Source organism: Melampsora larici-populina (genome assembly GCF_000204055.1).
Source record: "Melampsora larici-populina 98AG31 unplaced genomic scaffold MELLAscaffold_3, whole genome shotgun sequence".
NCBI lineage: Eukaryota > Fungi > Basidiomycota > Pucciniomycetes > Pucciniales > Melampsoraceae > Melampsora > Melampsora laricis-populina.
This window is the reverse complement of record NW_006768767.1, coordinates 696751-718094: the sequence shown is the minus strand read 5'-3', so window position 1 is coordinate 718094 and position 21344 is coordinate 696751. Positions and strand designations below refer to the sequence as shown.

At 36.6% G+C, this 21344-nt stretch overlaps 6 protein-coding genes across 6 annotated transcripts; 2 read left to right on the top strand and 4 right to left on the bottom strand.

Annotated features, from left to right (window-relative positions):
- Positions 1–290: 290 nt before the first annotated feature.
- Positions 291–2647, bottom strand: MELLADRAFT_90822 (uncharacterized protein; the record flags this gene model as incomplete). Its single annotated transcript, XM_007404914.1, has 5 exons — positions 291–601; positions 700–1658; positions 1749–2074; positions 2191–2498; positions 2575–2647. The coding sequence occupies 5 exons, from the start codon at positions 2645–2647 to the stop codon at positions 291–293; spliced, it is 1977 nt and encodes a 658-aa protein (XP_007404976.1).
- A 1490-nt stretch (positions 2648–4137) lies between these two features.
- Positions 4138–6744, bottom strand: MELLADRAFT_102234 (uncharacterized protein; the record flags this gene model as incomplete). The annotated part of the gene is made up of 3 exons (XM_007404913.1): positions 4138–4817; positions 4920–6383; positions 6462–6744. 3 exons carry the CDS (start codon positions 6742–6744, stop codon positions 4138–4140), a joined length of 2427 nt encoding a protein of 808 aa, XP_007404975.1.
- Positions 6745–7139: 395 nt separating this feature from the next.
- MELLADRAFT_33205 (uncharacterized protein) lies at positions 7140–7781 on the bottom strand (the record flags this gene model as incomplete). The annotated part of the gene is made up of 3 exons (XM_007404912.1): positions 7140–7194; positions 7307–7395; positions 7497–7781. Coding segments are annotated over 3 exons (429 nt in total), but the record flags the coding sequence as incomplete, so codon positions are not given.
- Positions 7782–8100: 319 nt separating this feature from the next.
- Positions 8101–9523, top strand: MELLADRAFT_70753 (uncharacterized protein; the record flags this gene model as incomplete). Its single annotated transcript, XM_007405333.1, has 5 exons — positions 8101–8441; positions 8526–8702; positions 8780–8811; positions 8911–9058; positions 9165–9523. The coding sequence occupies 5 exons, from the start codon at positions 8166–8168 to the stop codon at positions 9276–9278; spliced, it is 747 nt and encodes a 248-aa protein (XP_007405395.1).
- Positions 9524–16156: 6633 nt separating this feature from the next.
- Positions 16157–18493, bottom strand: MELLADRAFT_70752 (uncharacterized protein; the record flags this gene model as incomplete). The annotated part of the gene is made up of 8 exons (XM_007404911.1): positions 16157–16825; positions 16918–17087; positions 17158–17259; positions 17356–17466; positions 17567–17593; positions 17727–18001; positions 18177–18272; positions 18397–18493. The coding sequence occupies 6 exons, from the start codon at positions 17772–17774 to the stop codon at positions 16693–16695; spliced, it is 591 nt and encodes a 196-aa protein (XP_007404973.1).
- Positions 18494–19441: 948 nt separating this feature from the next.
- On the top strand, positions 19442–19797 carry MELLADRAFT_102230 (uncharacterized protein; the record flags this gene model as incomplete). Its single annotated transcript, XM_007405334.1, has 2 exons — positions 19442–19517; positions 19568–19797. The coding sequence occupies 2 exons, from the start codon at positions 19442–19444 to the stop codon at positions 19795–19797; spliced, it is 306 nt and encodes a 101-aa protein (XP_007405396.1).
- Positions 19798–21344: the final 1547 nt, after the last annotated feature.

Below are 21344 nucleotides of genomic sequence, written 5' to 3'. Positions count from 1 at the left end.
TGGTATCAAACTTTGAGAGGTTTGACACAAGTTCTCCAACTCCTCACACTACTTGATCCTTGGTATTTTCGTAATGGTCCTTGAAAACATATCCGTCCTGATTTGATTTTTTACTCGAAAACCATTTCTTCCAAACTGGTTCACAAGTTTAACAAAGGAAAAATCAATTCCAACAACAATCATCCAAACCAAAAAAGAATCTAATTCTTTACATCCGAAACCCACACACACACCCTCAAATCATTTTCCTCAAACCAAGTATTTATTTTTCTTTACAATATGGTACAATTTTAAAAAATATACAAAACTTCAATTAATACAATACTATAAGCCACAAATCCCAAAACCAAAACGGGTACTAAATTCCAACCAAAGAACTCTCTTTTCTTAATCAAGATACCTTTTTGAATTAAGATTTCATACCAAAGTAAACCAGCAAGTGAAGAAGGTAAAGTTAAACTAAAAGCTCCAATGTTGGATGACATTGAAATGGAATAAATTGCTGATTTTAAAATTTTGGGTTCTGAGATGATTTTCGGATTCGATTTAAATTCTTCATGGTTTATAATTTCTACTAATAAAATCGTAGCTCCAATATTCGCTATTCAAAACCAAAAAAAAAATCAATTCATCAATCCATCTATGATCAAGAGAAAAAATAAACAAATCAATTGTAAAAGAGAAAATTATAAACTCAACTACCTAAGAATGGACAAAAGATTAAACTACCTAAAAATCCAATAAAATAAACCGTAGAAACCGGATTCGAACAAATCTTTAAAAACCATTTTGCAAAAACTTTAACCCAACCTAATGATCCTAACGAAGCAATCAAAATAAACATTGAAATTGCAAATGGTAAGAGTGGTAATGGTAATTTTTCAATCGTTCTAGATGTGATTGGAACCCTTTGATTAACGTATTTAAAAAATGATGTAAGTGTAGATCTTCTTGATAGATTTAAGTTTGATGTTTCTTTTGGGATGATCGAGTTGACTTTAGTTAGTTCATCTTTTATTACAACACCGTCGCTTTGGTTTTGTTTTTGATATGCTTCATTTCTAACCGATTGTTCATTATGACATTCCACCACTCCATTTGTTTTGAGAGACATCTGATTATCAACTTTGTCTACTGGCATCACCACACCCTCTTCAACCTTTGCTTGAATTTCATTCATCTGAAGTGAATTTGATAATGATGATGATTCAAAAGTAACTTTAGAGTAAACCAAATCATATATCAAATCTCTAAAAAGTGCCAAGAATCCAGCAGGTAAAGTGATTTCCCAAACCGATACATTCTTCACAAACGTCGTACCAAACAAAACCAAAAGTGTTAGGATCATTAATGTACCATGAAAGTATGCAGCTTGTGGATCACTTAAAACTGATCTGGGTGAAACTCTTGGTTGGTTTAATCGATCTGGAATATAATTGGCTCTTGGAATTAATGCAAATGGTTTTTTGATTAACTTGACGAGTTTCTTGAATGAGATGATGCTTGAGGAAATAGCTTGGGTTTCTTCATGGGTGATGGTGGGTGATAAGTTAGGATGCGTATCTGGCACGGTTAAAGATCGGAAAACTGAGTAAAGTAGAATGTATCCGACTATGGCAGCAGCTAGGGATGGTAGAATGGTATACTTGGTAAACCCTCTAAATCAGACGATTTTAAAGTCAACCAAACCAAAACTTGATCAACACGAGTTTCATTTTCAAGCCAAACAACAACCAAAAAACACTTACGTTAAGAAATTCAAATCAAAAGCTTGAGCCACTAAAACATTAGTAGGATTACTACTAACCAAGACTGCACTTGCAATATTAGAAGCCAAGAATTCCATAAAGATCCAAGCAGTTGGATTGATGATTCCACAATTCTTTAAAAAATAAGTTAAAAAAGCCGTTCCAGAAAGAATGATCGGATCATTACCAAAGATCACACCAAAGATAAAAAAGAAACAATATAAGATTAAGTATAATTGAGGTCCTGAACCATTTGATTGATTTGATACATAAAATGCTAAACTACGTAAGACCCCAGTCGAATCGAGAGCTGTAGCAATATAAGCCTATCAAAAAATCGTTTATATACATCATTTTAGTGATCTAAAGTCTATTGAGATCATCCAAAGCTTTCTGGATATCCTATATTGATGAGAGGGATTTAAAAAAATTGAAGACTGACAAGACTGATAAAGAGGACCAATACATCATAAGGTTTGCTATCCCCCTCTCCAACTATTCCAGTCCTAATCACACTACCATCTATAGTAGTAGTGATCAGTAAGATGAGGACTCCAAGAGCTGGTGATGTAGTCAAATTCAATGGAAGAGACCATGAATCAGAAGCTTGAGTTGATAAATCCGAGATTGGTGGATCTGGTTCATGAGGCGTTGGAATGTCTATCAGACGCAATTTGATTGCCGTTCGACGTAAGATCCGGGTAAGGGTTTGTCCTAATGGGATTCTCATCGGTTTTAAAACCGGGATCACTGATAACCATCAATCAAACATCATCAATAAGTACATCAGAGGTTTGTTCTATATGAAAGTTAAAAAATGACCTACTAACTAACAGCACCACGATCAAGCCAAAGATACTAAATCCATCAATCGATCGATCGGCATGCCTCGAAGCCATCTTGATAAATTCTAAAAGGTTGATCGTAGCTGAAGTTGTTTCTTAGGATTTAGATATTCAAGTTATTTTGAATGTGTCGATGATGAAAATAAATGAAGATGAAGATACCAAAGACCACCAAAAAATAATAATCAAGAATTCCACTCGGATCGAAAATCCTTTCATTCAAAATTGTAATCCGTCCATCTCTGATTCTTTCTTCTTTCTTCTTTTTAACGGTTACGGTCGATGATGAGAATCGGTTTGGATAGAGTCTAATGTGTACTTTGGGTTGTTTTCATAGACAAAGCAGATCAATTTGTTTCATCGTGGTTTCATCTCAGCTTGGATAATTTTAACTCACCAGTAAACAACCACACTAAGACTCAACCAAGTCCCACGCCGCGTCTCGCACGCTCTCACACACACACACTGGGTAATGTTCTACACACGACGCGTCTGTACAACATATCACATCATTCGGCATTCTTCAAACCTGCATGAAGTCAGAAGCAACCATCATAAAAAGATGAGAAGGAATTCTACACCAACATTTGACCTTTTAAATATATAAAATAAAATACCAGATAACCAGCACCTATGTACAACTACTCAACGTCATCCAAGACATCAACTACGAACGTTGTGCCAGCGTGTAAGTGTGAGTAGACGAATTGTTTTCTGATGAGACATCAAGCTTTAACCCTCCTGCCTTGAGACTCAGAGCCCTCTTGATAAACACCTCAAGTATGCGAGTCTCAAGAAAAGGTCTGAAGAGATTACCAAATCCAACCACATCATGAGGTCAGAAGATGTTTTACATAAACTGCATGTTCATGACTTGAATGTCTCTAAACCATTTAACAACAAGTTTGAATGACTTGTATACTACATCCAACTCAAGAGACATGATCATCACCTCAAGCAATCAAAAACGTAGGAGATATACCATCAAGTTTCATAATCAAGTATAGAATTGTAAAACATGAAATCTAAAACTCATGATTTGATTGGATGATAAGATGAATTCTCACTATATAGAAGAAAGATCTTGGAATATATATGTAAGAAAGGTGAAGAAACCAATCTAATCTAAAAACCAATCTAAAAAACCTCATCATTTATCTTTTTACAATTTCTAAATCTTTCTTCCTTTTTTTTGGAATATGTACCTTCAAAACTTCTTTCTTTTAACCCAAACCCTACTCACAACCCACATAAACCGTGTAACCCCATCAAATCATCATCACACTCACTCACACTCACTCACTCACTTTCCTATGTATCCAATAAACTTTTAATTCAAAATGAAAAAGTCCCAAAAACCAAGTCATCAAACAAATCCAATACCTAAAAACCCCAAACCCATACCCCTCAAAAAAACAAAACAAAAAACCAGAAACCCATAAAAGTTCAATCCATCTTACATATCTAAAAACCCCTCATCCTTTTGGTTTTTCAAACAAAAAAAATCTATAAATCTATAAACTACGCACAATAAACCTATAAATCTATGGTTCTAATCCAATAGGTTTCACCTCCATTCGTTTATAAACCAAATCCAACCAACCCAAAACCTCACAAGCCACTCCCGAAACCCATCGATCCTCTAAAGCCCAAACCAGAATCTCATTCTCAAGTTTTCCATACCCACCATTCAAAACGTTTAATCCCAACAACTCTTCTTCCTCCCCCTCCCCATTCCCTACTACTTCTTCTGCTTCTGGGTTTTTCAAAACAGTTTGTTCAGAAACCGATTTAATTAAATTCCTCAGTACCAAAATAGAAAGATATCCAATCCCAATCGCTCCATGTTCTTCTGGATCTCCATGTGGAGTAGATCGATTAAAAGTTTGAAAACTTTCAAATTTGACTTTTTCATTTCGATTGATTTGTGGGTCGATTCCTAACATCGGTTTAGAAATCGAAATTAAATGGGTTGACAGATGGGATTTTAATTCGTTTAGATTCGGTTTGGGAGTTTGACATGTATGCCATTTACATTGGAATGGATTAGTTGCTGGTTCGGGTTCGGGTGGAGGCACTGGTTCTGATTCTGGTTGAGGCGCTGGTTCTTCAGGTTGGGCTGATAAATGGGTCAAAATCACATGTTTGTATACTTCTATAGGTCCTCCTGAAATCGATGATTCCTTACATCCATCCCACTTACAACCCAACAAATCACTCGGAGCTAATTCCCGCGCAAGCAAGCAAAAAACAACCAAACCCAATCAGTTTTTTGAAGCTCAATGAAAGTTTTTCTTCTTATGATGAAATATATACATACACTTACGAATTCGTTCACGTGCTTTGATGCCTTTGATAATAAACCGTTTCTCTCCATTGGGCACTTCTTGTACACTAGGACAAGCCGTACGAAAGACTTCAGAAGTCAATTTAATAGCTTCGGCCGGAGCGATCATGGAATGAGGAGGATGATTGAGAAGATTTGATTGAGTTGAAGGATCTAGATTGGGTGCTGGTTTGTTGAGATAAGCTTCAAATTGAGTTTTGTATGCTAACCAAAGTGTGACTTGTTGAACTTCTCCATTCGGATCGGATTCGAATACTCTTAACATCCAATCTCTGGCTCGTTTAGGTTCAGGTGTGAAGGCTAAGTTCCCGATTTCAGAATCTTCTAATAAGATCTTGTGTACTTCTGTCATCGTTGGAGTTTGTGGTGGACCTCTCTGATTAGGATCATGAAGTTGATTAGGATTCTGAGGATTTGATTTGATAGATTGATTAGGTATGCTAGCTTTAGGTCTTTCATAATACCATTGAGATGAAGGGATTGGTAAAGATTGAGTAGGACCTAATTCGAATTTACATTGATGTTGAATGTGAGAAATCAATAATTTAGTGATGGATTCGATCGAATGAAAATCCGAACAAATCGTCAAACTGATCGTAGAATTAGAAGTGATCGAATAAAGATAATCTAATAAACTGATCAGAATTTCGTAATCAGGTAAAGCTAAGAATTGAAACCCTTTGGAAATCGATGTAGGCCAATTCGGTTTCAAACAAGGACTTGGATACAAATAATCTAATGTTAAGATTCCCAAGGTTGCTTGGTTATGTGCTAATCTTCCAAAAGCTGCTAAACATCTATAGGCTCCTAAGATTAGATTCCGATCATCACATCCCGTAAGGGTATCTAATCTTGCAAACAAATCTTGAGCCCATTGAGGTGGTCGATTGATCGTCGGATTCGAACTTGAAGGATCACTTTCATGAATCGATGATGAGAGTCGTACAGGTAAAGATGAACGTGGGAATCGAATGGTTGAAGTGTTAGAAGAACCTTTCAAAGGTTGATCAAGTGAGATCCCATGAGTAGCAGCACTTTCTAAGATCTCAAGTAATAAACTTAAAAACTCTTGATCTACTTCTACATGAGATTTTTCTAATCCGTTTAATAAGACTAAAGGTAATTTAGGATTAGATGAAATCAATCTAAGAAAAGGTTCGATTAAAATCAAATTTCTTAAAATCAAACTAGCTTCGATTGATCTACGACAAAGTTCTTGTTTTTCTTGATGATGAAATGAACCATCGAATGTAGAAGGATATTGATCGATTAATGATAAAAGACTTTCGATCAAACCTGGAAATCTTGATAATTGAATACATTCAGGTTCATAAAATGATCCAGCTAATAAGATTTCTAATCCATAATCGATCTCTTCTGGAATACCTGATTTGATTGAAAGTAGAATCCGGTTTTGTGGACCTGGTTGATCAAGATAATGTGCTAATGATCCAATAATAGATAATCAGCTTTAAAGATTTCTTATTGGATTGATGATTAGAAAAAGTAAAAGTGACTAACGTGTTCCATTGAGTGCAGCATTGAGTTTTTGAAATGGTAAAGTGTTGTTTGATTGATGGATTTGATTTGATTTGATTTGATTAGATTGATGATGATAAAAGTGTTGTTGTTGTTGTTGTTGTTGATTGAATGGATTGGGTGTTGGAGTTGATGATTTTGGTCTTGGTATGGTAGGAAGTAGAGTTGGAGGTGGTCTTGCAGTTGACCTTCTTGGAGTGTTGTTGTTGTTGTTGTTGATGATAGTTGATTGTCTTGTAGTTCTACTGATCATTGGTTCATTCATCTTTCCAGTTCACTCTCAACCCACTCAATACTCTCAACCCTCAATCCCTTTAACCACACCCCGAGTCATCTTCACGGTCCCGACTCTTCATGACCCGGTCACCTGATCAAATACACTCACTCACTCAATCTCAATCAATCAATTCTCAAGCTATTGTGAATAGACAATCTATGATACCCAATCACAGTGATTTCTTAAACAAAGGAAAACCTGGCTTTCTCTTAGCTTTCTGGTCTTTCATAATATATTCAATTCCAAAGTATAGAAAAACAGGCTATACATTTAATTTCATTAATGAATCGATTCATATCAAACCACTTCGTCCTGCTCCTTTTATTTTAAAAACAAATACAAATGTAACATTTAATAGAATTTCCCCATGATAGATCAGAACCCTATCTTCTCATTAATAGAAAAACCATTTGACCGACTGTAAGTTGATCAAGATGTCTTTAAAATCATATATCCCAAAAAAATATTCAAAGGATTTCATTAAAAACTCATCAAACACGCTTTCATTTTCGAATATCACAACAGTCTAGAAGAGATTGTCAAAACATACCGATAATCACCACTTAGAGCCATTAGTAAACCACCAAAAGAAATATAACACGTCACCGTATCAGATGCACCAGTATCGAATTTATAAAGCTAAACCCAAAACCAAACCAAGATGAAATCCCATCGAAAAAAAACACAGTCAACACCCGAACAAAAAACACAAAGAGAGAAAGAAAGGAAAAACCACCAACTTTACCATACATAACATAATCATACTCATCAGCCAATCCACCTTTCCCTTCTTCCAATCTCCAAGACTGGATTTCAGCTCCACCATCTTTCTCACCTTCAGGTGTTAAAGAAGAAGATAAAGCAAGTGCAAAGCAATCACCAATCTTTAAAGGATATAATTCTATATTGAAATCTAAGGTTAGGTTCATGGAATGATTTGATGAGATGGCTTTTAGTCGAGAGACTCGATCGAATTTTTTGCCTTCTTTGTCGAGATCTGTTAGGGTGAATAAGTCATCGAATAAAAGTGATGATTGGGCCTAGATGAGTGAGGGTTTCGGATTGGTATGAGTATGTTAGTGAGTTGGGTCTGCGAGGGTTTGAAGATGGATGAAAAAGTGATTACCATGATGACTTTAAGTGGTTGGATTGGGTTGAGTTTGAAGTTGAGAATTCGGTAATTTGTCGAGTTGGATTTGAGATTTTGTTGGAAAGGTCATGATTTGGATAAAAGGCTATCGAGCACGTGATAGCTACAGGATATGCTAATAGATGAAAGAGTGGTATCATCTCATTGTCTTCTCGAAACTCATTCTTCATTCTCATCGATCATTCAATCCAAAGCACTTCACATTCACAAACCATCAAACAACAAACAAACATAGAAAGACATCCCAAAGACACACAAAATGACCACTCACCCAGGACTAGGATCATCTCCATCATCCCTAAACTTACTCAACACGATCGAAACCAATGGCACAGGAACAATTTCATCAGACACCAACGATCCACCCACTTACCAATCTGTTCCAATCAATCCATCTATACCTCCTCAAAACAATTCAATTCAAAATAATCAACCAATTCAAAATCATACAGAAACTTCTATTTGGAAACAATCTTCTCATCCTGTTGCTTTATTCTTTCTTTACTTTTTTAGATCTTTAGCTATTACTACATACGTAAGTCAATCCAAAAAACACCAAATCAAATTTTAGAATCTAATCTGTTTTTTTTTGGGGGTTTGGTGTTTTGGTGTTCTGAAGGTTTTATGTGGATTCTTTTCAGATTCATATGTATTTTCAACAGTAATTGTAGTGATTCTCTTATCAGCAGATTTCTGGACGGTTAGGAATGTTTCAGGTAGGGTTTTGGTTGGATTGAGGTTTTGGAATCAGGTAGATGAGGATGGTAGTAGTTATTGGGTCTTTGAAAGTCGTGATGTAAGTTTTCTCGACTTTTTTAAACACCTTGAATGAAAAGACACAAGTTGAAGGGGTTTTTTTGCGGGTTTGTTTAGCCTTCACAACCTTCTAATGCAGTAGACTTAAAGTAATTCAATGACCATCTTTTTCAAAAACCCCCAAATCACGTTAAGAATTCTCACCTTCTGAACTGATGGTTTCTCGGGGGGTCTTTGATGTTTTATAGGATGTTTTGGACAGCACTTTATGCTTTTCCAACGGCTTGGGTGGTTTTGTTTTTTATTGGTTTATTGAAATTTAATTTATCTTTCTTACCGATCGTTTTATTGGCATTAGTATTTAATTTTACTAATACCATTGGATTTACTTATGCAGTTTAGTTTTCTCTCTCTCTCAATTTCCCTCTTTTACTGTTTCGTTTTTTTTATTTTGGAAGTTTTAAACTGATGGGTTTTGGGTTTGGGGTTTTTGAATTTTTAGGATCGAGATTCGAAAAGGAAATTAGGTTCGAGTGCTAGTAATCTTTTAAATAACTTTGGTGGTGGTTTGGTTTCAAGTCTTGCTAAAGTTAGTATGGGTAAACTGTTTAAATAAATTATTAAATGAAAATCTTCCATAAGAATTCATGATGATGAAGTAGTATGATAAGAGAGAGAGAAATGAGAGGATTGTAGTTGAATGATGTAATTTGTAGATATAGATAAATTGGATTCTTGGTGTTAGAAAAACCTTCTTGGGATTTTTTGGTGGGTTTGGCTTCGAATTGAAAAAGTTATTTATTGATTTAGGTTTTATATAAATTAGATGATTTTTTTGAAGAATTTGATCATGTATGAGATAAGAGCATCCACAACGGTCCACCTACTTTGCGGGCCCCCAGCGATGTAGGGGGTCAAAACGCAAAAAAACGCTCCAACGGAGCTCGCACAATCGGAGGTGAGACGTCGGGGGCCTCCAGATTTCCATCCGGACCCCCCACATCTGCGAGGTCTATAGGGGCTCCCAATATCACGTGCCACTGCTTCCACGTGACCGATATAGTCACGTCTCAAACCGCACTCGAAACAAGATGATATGGTACAAGCATACCATATCACTCAATCGAGTTCTGGCCCCTGACTTCAAGTGCACCGCTGTGGACACCTGTTTTTTTGACCCCCTACATCCACAAAATCAGGATCGGGGGTCTGTTCCAGGGCTCGCAAAGTAGGTGGACCGTTGTGGATGCTCTAAGACCAAAAAAAAATTATGAGCACCCCCAAAAAAATTAAAGTTGTAATTTCTTTTTCAAAACAAAGGTGTCAAGTATTGCATTCTGCTTTACACCTTTAGCAGCAGCAGCAGCAGCCATGTGTTCAACTTCTGTGGTAGATCAAGTATGGTCATTGAAGCTAGTTGATGACCCGGACCAACTGGACTTGATTTGGTCTTGTCCCTATGACCTTTGAGATTAGACCATCCAGCAGGTCCTTTGTGCAGACTCCAGGACACCATATGGATAACCAACTCCTCTTGATCCCCATCATTTCTTGGTGAGACAGAGAGTAAATGCATAATTATTAATTCAAATCAAGAAAAGGGTTTGTAAGGTTGGGAGTTTACTTGCCTTGCCTCTGGTGAACTCTGGTTCCTTGATCAAGTACTTGGCAACACTGTCAGTGTCCTCCTGATATTTGGGGTGTACTCCCTTCAATTGAGTTGAAGTCTTTGGTTAAGCTTCATTGTTCTCCTGATCTACATAAATAACCACAGGAACAGGTACACTGCAAACATTAATCAACTTCCCCAAGTGGGCAGGAAGAAATGATTGGGAGTATCATTTGTCACGAAATGATCTATCACTCCACACCTGATCCATATCACCCACACTACATATGTGTAGCAGGCTCAGTGAATTGGTGGTTATCATGTACATACAGTTCTGCTCAGTTATCTGCTCAGCAGGATGAGTTATTCATATGTAATACATGCTGTAACTTTTTTCAGATTGACAAAAGCATTCAAAAGATAGACTACATACACTTACTCAACATTTTGGTGTAATCTCATCAACTCAACTGCATGTGATACCCTTTCTGTTACTAAGAAATAGCTTCAAAATTATTGCCTGAGCAGCTACAGAATTATATGTAGTGAATTCTTGGGACAATTTTTTCCAAGTCAAAAAATTTACATGTGGTATAACATGTGATTTATATATTCTGATGGGCAAAAAACTGAGCAGACCTGTATGTACATGATAGAAAACTATTTACTTAGTGTACTGCACATATGTAGTGTGGGTGTTGAGGCTCAGGTGAGCGGTATTGAATCTTTTTATGACAAACTGTACTATTAATCATTTTCCTCTTCCAATGTGGGGAAGTTGAATGATGTTCATAGTGGTATGTGCTAAAACTGCCAGGATGATGTATCCCTCCACGTGTGAAAAATGATCAACAAAAAATTCCTTCTGAAATTGAGGGGCTCAGTTTTGGCCCTAAAATTCTTGAAAAAAAAATCTGGGGAGAAATATAATACTTTTTGTGATGGAATGATTTTTGGGATTTACTTGAAGTGTTTTAGTCAGTATCAACTCAACAAGTAATTTCTGAATGCTTTTTCTGGTTTTGGAAAGCTCATAGGAAGATCCACAAGATGACAGATCAGGAATACCCTTTGGTGATATGTGGTGATTTTTTCATTTTTCTGGTGCCTTTGTGTTTGATAGATGCAAAGTATAACATCAAAAGTTGTTCCCTATTAGTTCCATCAATTGCAAAATTTATCAAATTTTCATTCTTTAAAACATGTCAAGATAATCTTACATCCTTTGTTGTGCTGCAAAATGTTTTTTGGGTGGTATTGGAGCTTTGTACATATGTCAGAAGCTTGTGTATGGTTGTAAAAACTCACATGTGATGACTTACATACAGCACTTAAAGACAATGAAACACTGAGCCAGGCCAGTCAAAAATCCCTCAAAAATAAATGTTCAATGGGAAAATGTCCTTGACTTGTTACTTTTGTTTTCCAGGTTTTTCTTGTCAATTTTGAAGGGCTAGATTGAGCAATTAACAAGTCCTACATTTGTATGCAAACATTCTGGGAAAAAATGTAACTTAAGAAGTTGAGTGCTTGGATTTTTTGACATCTGTCAAAATCTTCCAACAGGAAGAAAGTAGCACACTTTGACTAGCTTGATTTTGTCAGATTTTTTGGACCAATGTCAAGCATCTCATTTTGTTTCCTTGTTTCAATCATTTTTCACTATGGAGAAATACATGAAATTCAGGCACATTTTTCATATGACTCATTTCTCAAGTCATAGTACAGTAGATTTCATAAAGGTTGAAATCGACTGATTTTCAAAATCGATAGATGGTCCGTGCGCCCCGCAGTCGAGTTCTGACAGATGTCAAACTTACCTGCCTGATCGCAACAAATGCGTACAAAAAAATGCCCTCCTTTAAGCAAAAAGGGTACCAAGTCGAAAGCTGATCTGGCTGGGTGGGTTAGGCGAGTGATTACTATGCTCTGGTGCTTGTGTTTCAAAACGTGGCTGTGCGTAGTTCAACTCCCCCTTTTGCTATTGCCAGAAATCATTTTTGCAATTGTTTGTTGTTTTTCCTTGCCTGTTGTCATGATGAAACAAAACAATGAAAATAGAACTCTCGCTGATGCATCTTTTTTTTGTTTCCATTAAGTTGTTAGTCATCATGACAAAAAAGATTCATCAAAAGGTAACACAGCAAGTCGAACACGCAGCTCAGCCGCAGAGCTCAGCTGTTCAGCAGGACCGCACCTGCTACCGCTAGGCCACCGATGAATGAGAAAGTAAAGGAGTTTGAAGTATATGATTGCAAGTTTTTAATCTTATCATGTGTATTTTGTTCGATTTAGGCAGGTAAGTTTGACATCTGTCAGAACTTAGCTGCGGGGCGCACGGACCATCTATTGATTTTGAAAATCAGTCGATTTCAACCTTTATGAAATCTACTGTACCCACACTACATATGTGCAGCAGGATGGGTAAATTGGGAGCTAGCATGTACATACAGAGCTGCTCCGCTATTGGCTTGTCTGAATGAGTAAATCATATGTAATACTTTCTGTAATTTTTTTCAGTTTGACAAAAGCATTTCAATAATTGACTACATACACTGACTCATAGCTTTTGTGTGATTTCATCAAGTAAACCACATGTAACACCCTTTCTGTTACTATTGAATGGTGTCCAGAGTATTGCCTGAGTAGCTATGGAGGTATATGTAGTCAATTTTTGCAAGGATTTTGTCACACTGGAAAAAAGTTACATGATGTCTTACATGTGATTTATTTATTCAGATGAGCAGGGAACTGAGCAGACCTATATGTACATGATAGGTAACAACTTACTCAGCTTGTTGCTCATATGTAATGTGGGTTTTATGGCTCAGGTGTGCAGTGATCAATACATCATGACCAATTATACCTCTGATAAAATTTCCCCCGCTCAATTGAAGGGAAGTTGTTCAATGTTTACAGTGGTAGCTGCTCAGGAAATGTTCATGAAACCATTTTTCAGTAACATAAAGGGTGTTACATTGAGCTGAGTTGATGAGATTACACCCAAAGTTTGAGTTGATGTATGTAGTCTATATCTGGAATACATTTGTCAAGCTAAAAAAAGTTACATCATGTATTACATATCATTCATTTATCCAGATGAGCAGATAACTGAGCAGACCTGTATGTACATGATAGCCACCTTTTTAATTAGCCTTCTGCACATATGTAGTGTGGGTGTTATGGCTCAAGTGTGGAGTAATAGCTCTCTTTATGATAAATTATACTCTTGGGGAAGTTGAATAATGTTGGCTGGAGCCTTGTGATCCTTTCTAAATAAAGAACAACTCAATCTGGCAACCCTACAAGCAGCTAGACACTGTTGCATGCCATCTTGAACACACATCAACCAATGAAAAACACAAGATTTTGTCATCTCAGCACAATAATTCTCTGGGTGTCTGGCGCCACATGTGTTGTGGCCATTTTTGCCTCCTAAAAAGTACCACATGCCATAAACATTCTCAGTATCAGTATTGGTCATTGTGAAAGTTGAAATGAGAAAGAGAGTGTTAGTATACTTATGATGTCTTTGTCCCAATCAAAGGCACATCAGATTGTGAAACAGTATTGAAAATTGAGGTCTCAGGGTGCTAGAAGGAATACCCCATTGCCTCTGTTGAGCTTCTCAGTGTGCTGATGGTGAAGTGCAGCAGTGGATTTGTGCAATTTGACCAAGATTTTGGAGGCCTGGCTCCCATGAGAAATAATCAGATACAATATAAACTCACTTCTAATTGGCCAGTTCCAATCTGGACATCTTAACTTTCAGGTGCAGAACCAGAAGCTGTAGCAATCATATTCTTGGCTGCAATCACCTGTTAGACATCTAAATAGATATCAATCAGTCAATAAGATGGAAATACAGATTGGAATAAAGATTGAAATTGTATGAAGATGAAAAAAAGACTTGCTTGAGCTGCCTTTTGAGTCTTCAAAGTCTTGTACTTGTGAAGGTTGATCCTCCTTTTTTGGACTTTCAAAGGAAGTCAACAAAATCATACTAGTTTCTGTGGCCATCAAAAACCACCTTGGTGCAACCAACTACACCTTTCCAAATGAAAGATAGAGAAAGCTCACTAGTTAAGAGCTGCTGCTCCATGAGGGGGGCATGCACATCACACAGCTTGGCACAGAGCATCTTCAAGTTGTACAAAGACTTACCAAAAGGGAAAGTCCTGAAATCAATTGCTTCATCATTGTTGAAGGTCTTGGAGTCAACAAGAGGCACCTAAGCCTTGGGTGGAATTGTGTCCACAAATACCATTGCATTGTCAGCATGAAGTTTGAACACCACCACAAGAGTTACCTGGTTTTTCTGGTCCAGTGCCATCCTAGAATCATGTTTTAGAATCATACAAGCAAAAAAAATATTAGGAGAAATCAGCTGTGAGACTTGGACTTAGATTGGTAGAAAGGGGAGAAACTGAAATAAACTGACTAGACTAGTAAGTAAGGGTTTTGTGAGGAGTCAAGAATTTGGAAGCAATGTATATCTGTGATTGACAAGTGTTGAACCGGAAACTGAGACAAAAGGCTGACTTAGCTTTAACAACTGGTCTAGCCATCACAATACAGGCTTGAAAGAATTGATGGTTGAATTGTGAATTTGTTTCTGAGGTGATAGCAGTTATCTTGTAATGCAATGATATTCCTGGTTAGCAAGCAAACTTGATGAATCGATTTTGATTTGGAAAAAGCCAAGAGAAATCTTTGATTTTGACATTGTGACAGTCTGGAGTGTGAGATGAGTGGATTTGGTTGGATGGAATCAATGGTTTCAAGATCATGCAACCCTAAAAGGATCTTGATACTCATTCAAAGGTCAAAAGAAGTTGAAAGAAATCAGGTTCAAGAAATGATTAAATCAACTGAGATTGAGATCTGTTAGCTGGACTTCCAGTTCAATTTGTGATGATGGTGATGATGATGAACTGTTATGAGGTCAATTTTTTCTGATTCATTTCTCATTGTATGAAAACCTTGTGTGGTAGGAGAAGAATAAGAAACAAGCCAATCAATTTTGATTGGTAGTCAATTGAAGAAGTCAACAAAACATTCTGACATTGAGACTGGTATTGTTACAACTTACAAGGTACTGGTTTTGTGTGAATGCTGGCTGGAGCACCAACTGCTGACTGGCAGTGGGGGTCAAATTGGCTTTGAGAGAGATTGGTGGAGAACAAGAGTCAGAGAAAGTTTTAGGAAGAAACTCAACTGGAGCTATTGTGATCAATAACTGATTAGAACCTGATTATGATGTCCAATGATTACGTAAATCACTTGGAGGGGACTGTACATTCAAATCAATCTTTCCTTTATCTCAAGTAATTTTCATCTATTTATGGTGTTCAAACCAAACCTCAAAACTTGCAAGTTGGTCTCACACGGTTTTTACACGGTTTGGAACACAATAACTTGGGTTGTCAAAGAAATTAATGTGCAAAATTAGTGCAAAAAAAAACTTGCACAGATCTTGCTCATTGATCTTGCACAGGTTTGAACACCCTAATTCAAACACAACTTTTCTTGGTTTAAAATCATTCAATGGTAATTACTACATATCATTACAAATAAATACAACCATCTCAATCAAGTAAATCATTCTTCAATACAATAAGGTTTCAAAACCACTAATCATTTGATCAACACAGATTTGAATCCAATTTGTTTTCTTTCAAGTGAGTAATGATTCATGAAAGAAAACCCATGAAGACCTTGTCAAGAAACAAAATACCAATTGTCTCTTCCAAACCTTCTCATTCCCCATTTCTCTTTCCTTGTGGTAATTTCATCAAAGAACTTTTAATCACAGAAGAAAAATACCCAAAAAAAACTGATAAAGGGAAAAAAATGTTGAAAAAAAAAGTAGATGATTTTTTTTTCTGTAAAGGTTTATATTTTTTTGCATCAATTATTATTATTTATTGAGGAGAAAGAAGAAGAAACAGTAAAAAAAAGAAGAACAGGTGAATGTAGAAAATGTGATTGATTTTTTTTATTGTATTATGATTTTTTTTAAAAGCCAAAAAAAAAAGGTTTGCACACTCTCTCATCACATACACACACAAGCGTAAGGACAAAAAAAACACAGACACGCACAAAAAAACACATGTTAGAAAATGGGAGAAAAAATAGAATTTCAAAAAAGTCATCATAAAAAAAATAAAGTCGTTAGAGATGATGTAGTAAGAGCGAGATAGATTGGAAAAAAAGAGACAGAGCTATCGTCAAAAAAAAATGGGAAAAGAACATGAGTTGATGTTGAAGATAGATGAGAGATCAAGCAAAAAAAAAAGATGAAATAAAAAAAAATGGTGAAGAGGAAAACCACAACAGTTTTTAATTCTTTGATGAGTGAAAAAAAAGAAAGAAACAAAGTGATGGTCTTAAGTCGTGAATTCGTGATTATCAATCTCTTTCAACAAATTGTACAACCCTTGGATTGTTTCTTTGTTGTCTTCTCACGTGTGGCAGGAGCCAAGACAGCTCTGATAGCTTCATCAAATACGTTTTTCAACCCCTTTTGCGTTAGAGCAGAACATTCGAGGTAACTAATCAAAACCCCAATCCAAAGTAAGAAACAGGTCTTTCGATGAGCAATCGTGAATCAATAATGCACAAAAGTATCCAAAGAATGGCTTACCGAACAGCAGCGATGTCACGAGCCATAGCAGCAGCTTGCTGATACGAGATTGGAGCCATTCTACGTTCTCTCAATTTCTCAATCGTTTGTGGATCTTCCCTTAGATCCAATTTAGTTCCAACCAAGATCAAAGGGATATTGGGCGCGTGATGACAAATCTCGGGATACCACTGAAATCCGGGGTCAGAAGAGATCAGCAATTTGTAATACAGAAATATAGAAAAGAGGTATATGACTGACTTTGGTTCGAACGTTCTCAAATGAAGGTGGACTAGTCAAACTGAAACAGATCAAAAAGACATCGGTTTGTGGATAAGAAAGAGGTCGAAGACGATCGTAATCCTAGATGAGAAGAGATAAGGAAAGAGTAAGAGAAGTGAGTTAGTTGAGATGAAGTAGACCAATGAAAGATCAAGATCAATGGAAAACGAAACCAACCTCCTGACCAGCGGTATCCCATAAACCTAAGTTGATCGGTTTACCATCGACCATGACATTTGCAGAGTAGTTATCAAAGACAGTAGGGATGTATTCACCCGGGAAAGCATTCTGATGGTAAAGAAGATTGATTTGATATGGTAAAGAGAAAAGAGATTGAGACCAAGAGATTCCAAGCGATGAGAAGGTAAAGAGAGAGAGAAAGACTGACGGTAGTATAAGAGATAAGTAAACAAGTCTAAATTGAAATTCAAATCGAACCGAAAAGTGAGTTAGTTAGTTAGATTTGAATTTGAGATTGATAGTAGTAGTAGAGTAGATTTCTACTACTATTCTGATTCTAAAAACTTAAGTTAAAGATTCTTCCTTACCTTTCCGACCGCACCATCACCTACAACCACACATTTGATAGATTGCATCTTTGAGTGTTAATCTTAAAAGTAAATAAGACTTAGTCTGTCTTGATTCTGTGTTTGTGTGTGGGTGATTTGATTGACTGACTGTTTGATTGATGGATTGATTGATGGATTGGGTTTGGTTAGAGTCAATCGATTAAAACTCGCTAAAGTCTTGAATTGATTGAATTTGATTTCTTGAAGTGATTTGATTGAAAGTTTCTTTGAAATCAATATGAAAGAAAAAGAAACTGGTTGATTAAGTTTAAGGTGTGATGTTTAAGGAAGTGATGGATTCATCAGTTGGATTAAAAGTCAAAGTGATAAAAGAAGAAGAAGAAGTTGGAGTAGATGGATGGAGAGAAATGATAATTTAGTAATTTAGACTGAGTCTTTTGGTCTGTTTTGATCGGATTGATGGCTGACTTTTTTTTTTTCTTCCAACTTGGATTAAATTTAAGTTCAAATTTAAGTTTGATGTCCGATTGGTCTTTAATATCACTTTTGAGTCCAATTTCGATGCTGTAAGATTGAAAGTCGTATATAGAAAGAAAGGAAAGAAAGAAAGAACCAAAGAACCAAAGACAGAAAGTTGAGTGAGTCAGATTGGAGATCTTCTTCAGCTAAGAACAAAACCAACACCAACAATTTCAAGTTTTAGATCGATGGAAATTCAAAATCAAGTTTTACAACAAAGAGTGGATGGTTGGTTTTGATTCGATTTCAATTTGATTTGATTTGATTTGATTTTATTTTTGAATTAATTTTCTATCGCTCAACTCAACTTAACTCAACTCAACTTCAACTCAACTCAAGATTAAAATTTTAATTATGTTGTACTATTTTGGTGTTTTTTAATTTGTTCTTGAGTCTTTTACCAAAAACCCTGAAGTTGGTTTACTTATTTAAAACGTTCAACTTGTTGGAGGATGGCTTATCGGGCTGAATTTTCACTTGAATTTCAACTTGAACTACATCTTTCGGATGGCGTTTTACCACTATGTACTCTTCAAGTGAATCTCAACTTTTCTATTCATTCTTCTCACGTCCTATCACCATTTACGTACCAAATTAAATCACCACCACACAAGGATTGTGAATGACCATGTAAAAAAAATCAAGGTGTGCTTGCTTACAAATCGAGAATCACCTTATCTCAAAATATAACTCAATTCATCTATCATTCCTCATCCTCGTAGGAATCGGGCAAAGGATGATGACTCGGCGTGAAAGAATGTTTCTGTCTCAATCCTCAATCATCATCTTACTCAAGTTTGCAATCAAATCTTTAGATTCCGTACAATCTTTCCTTGCTTTTGCCTTCAAGATCATCTCATGATGAGCCAAATAATTATGCAATCTGATGGAAAAAGAACCTGCTACCGATTTCATTCACCAAGCCCATGGATATACATCGATATCTTTGCTTTGAATTTTGAAAATGAATTCTTGGCAAAAAGAAAAGCCTGTTCATATATCCACATACCCTACATTATGTAATGCTAATTGTAGGGCCCGGGGGTTGTTGTCTTTGGACAATTTCTCAACATTTACCTCTCAGATGTGAAGGCTGCTTTATACAACCTTTCCCCTTAGTGAGGAAAACTTTCTTTCCGAGCTCAATATGAGGTGTCTCATCTCCAATCTCAAAGAGAGAACTGGATGGACAGAATGAGAATGAGTAGCTTAATATGACCCAAACTCCTCTCAACCACTCTTCATCATCTTGTCTTGAAAAGTCAATGTGTATGATCAGACCAGTGGCAGGTATGTAGCAGCCTGTGTTAAATGATTTAGTGTCTTATTCTTCAACTCAGTAATCTTTGAACATAAGAATATCAGGGCTATACCACATTGGGACATTTGGCTAGGATGTATCCTAGCTCATGGTGCCAGCTGGATGGCCAAAGGGTTGAATATCTTGACTGTATCCTTTGGTGGATGTGGTGGTGTCCTAGTTGGGGACCCATGTAAAACCACATCTGGGATATGTCAAGGGCTCCCAATATTCTTCTGGTGTGAGGATAAACCTTTGAGATTTATGTAATTGCCTGATCCAAGACACGGTGAAACAAGGACATACTTAATCTTTTGAGAGCCAGGTGCCTGGAGAATTCCACCCAGACAACTCAGCATTTTCATAAAGATGCCAAGATACCCTGGCTATGTTATGTTCACTCATATGTTTCTCAATTGTATTTTCATACCAGCAAAGGATAGTTTATCCTTTTTACTCTCCCTGCTTTTGCTCCCTTTGGGTATCATTCATCTCTGGCCCCTAACCCTAAGGGTCTCTTGTAACATAACCAACACCAGCATCCCAACAGACTAGCAAATCATCTTATCAACAAGTAGCATATCATCATGTGTTGCATTCAAAGTAGAGCAAGTTCATTGAAACATTGAACATATACTGTGATTCTATGAGTAATTCACAATGTGTGTCAGCATGTCAGCCTAAGATGTCACAATCAATCTACCTTGCCTCTTGATAAGGAGAGGAGAAGCAGGGTTTGCAGTTTGATGAAAAAGCTCCTTGTGATCTTGTAATTGTGGTATGGAGAACTGCTGGAGTGGTTCTATGATGATATTCAGCACCAACAGTTAGCAGATGCCTATGTAAAACATAATATGATGATCACAAAGTATAGTTCAATGCTTTAACAACTCCAGTCTTGGGTTCTTTGGTCAGGGTTTTGAAATACTCTTCAAACCTTTTCAGAGGGGAGCCTTGAAAACAACTTGAGTTCCTTATCACCTTGCTGATCACCTTACTGATCCCTTTTTATCGCTCTTCTGATCTTTGGTTAAATAGACTTAACTGTAAACATCATACATTTTCCCCAAGTGGGAATGGGAAAATGATTAAGAGTATAGTGTTTCAGTGGTTCATAAAAGGATCTATCACTGCACACCCAAGCCATAAAGCACACACTACATATGTTTATCAGAATGAGTGAATGAGGGGCTATCGTTTACATACAGATTCACTAATTTATCTGCTCATCTGGATCATTGAATTATATGTACAGCTGTTTCAACAAAGATTGTTTTTTTCTAAAAATCTCGCCAATGTGCAAAACCCGGGTTTTGTCCTGTTATGTCCCTCACCCGATTTTTTCTCTCTGCTAATTGGAAGAATACAGAAAAGAATAAACCTGTAAATCAAGTTTTGTCTCTAGTTTTACCCGCCGCGGAGACAACTTTCTCCAAAAAAAGTTGTCAACCTTTCTTGAAACGGCTGTAATACATAGTGTAACTTATTTCAGCTTGACAAAAGCATTCCAAGAATTGATTACATACCACCCACTTCGGCAAAAAAAGTCGCATTAATAATTTAATGCGACTTTTGCATCACGGTGAGAAATTTTCTCATCGTGTGTGTATGTATAAAAACACACAACACTCCACTTTTCGGAAACGTTCGGTAAACAGATACAACGTGATATGTGATCAGAATTCAGCATTATTGAGATCGATAACGCCTTTCACTGACTGGTAAACGAGGTCATCGACTTTGATGATGGCCAAAGCAGTCGAATGGTCTTGACATCACCCTATTTCTCGCCCTTCAACGCCACAACATCATTGCTT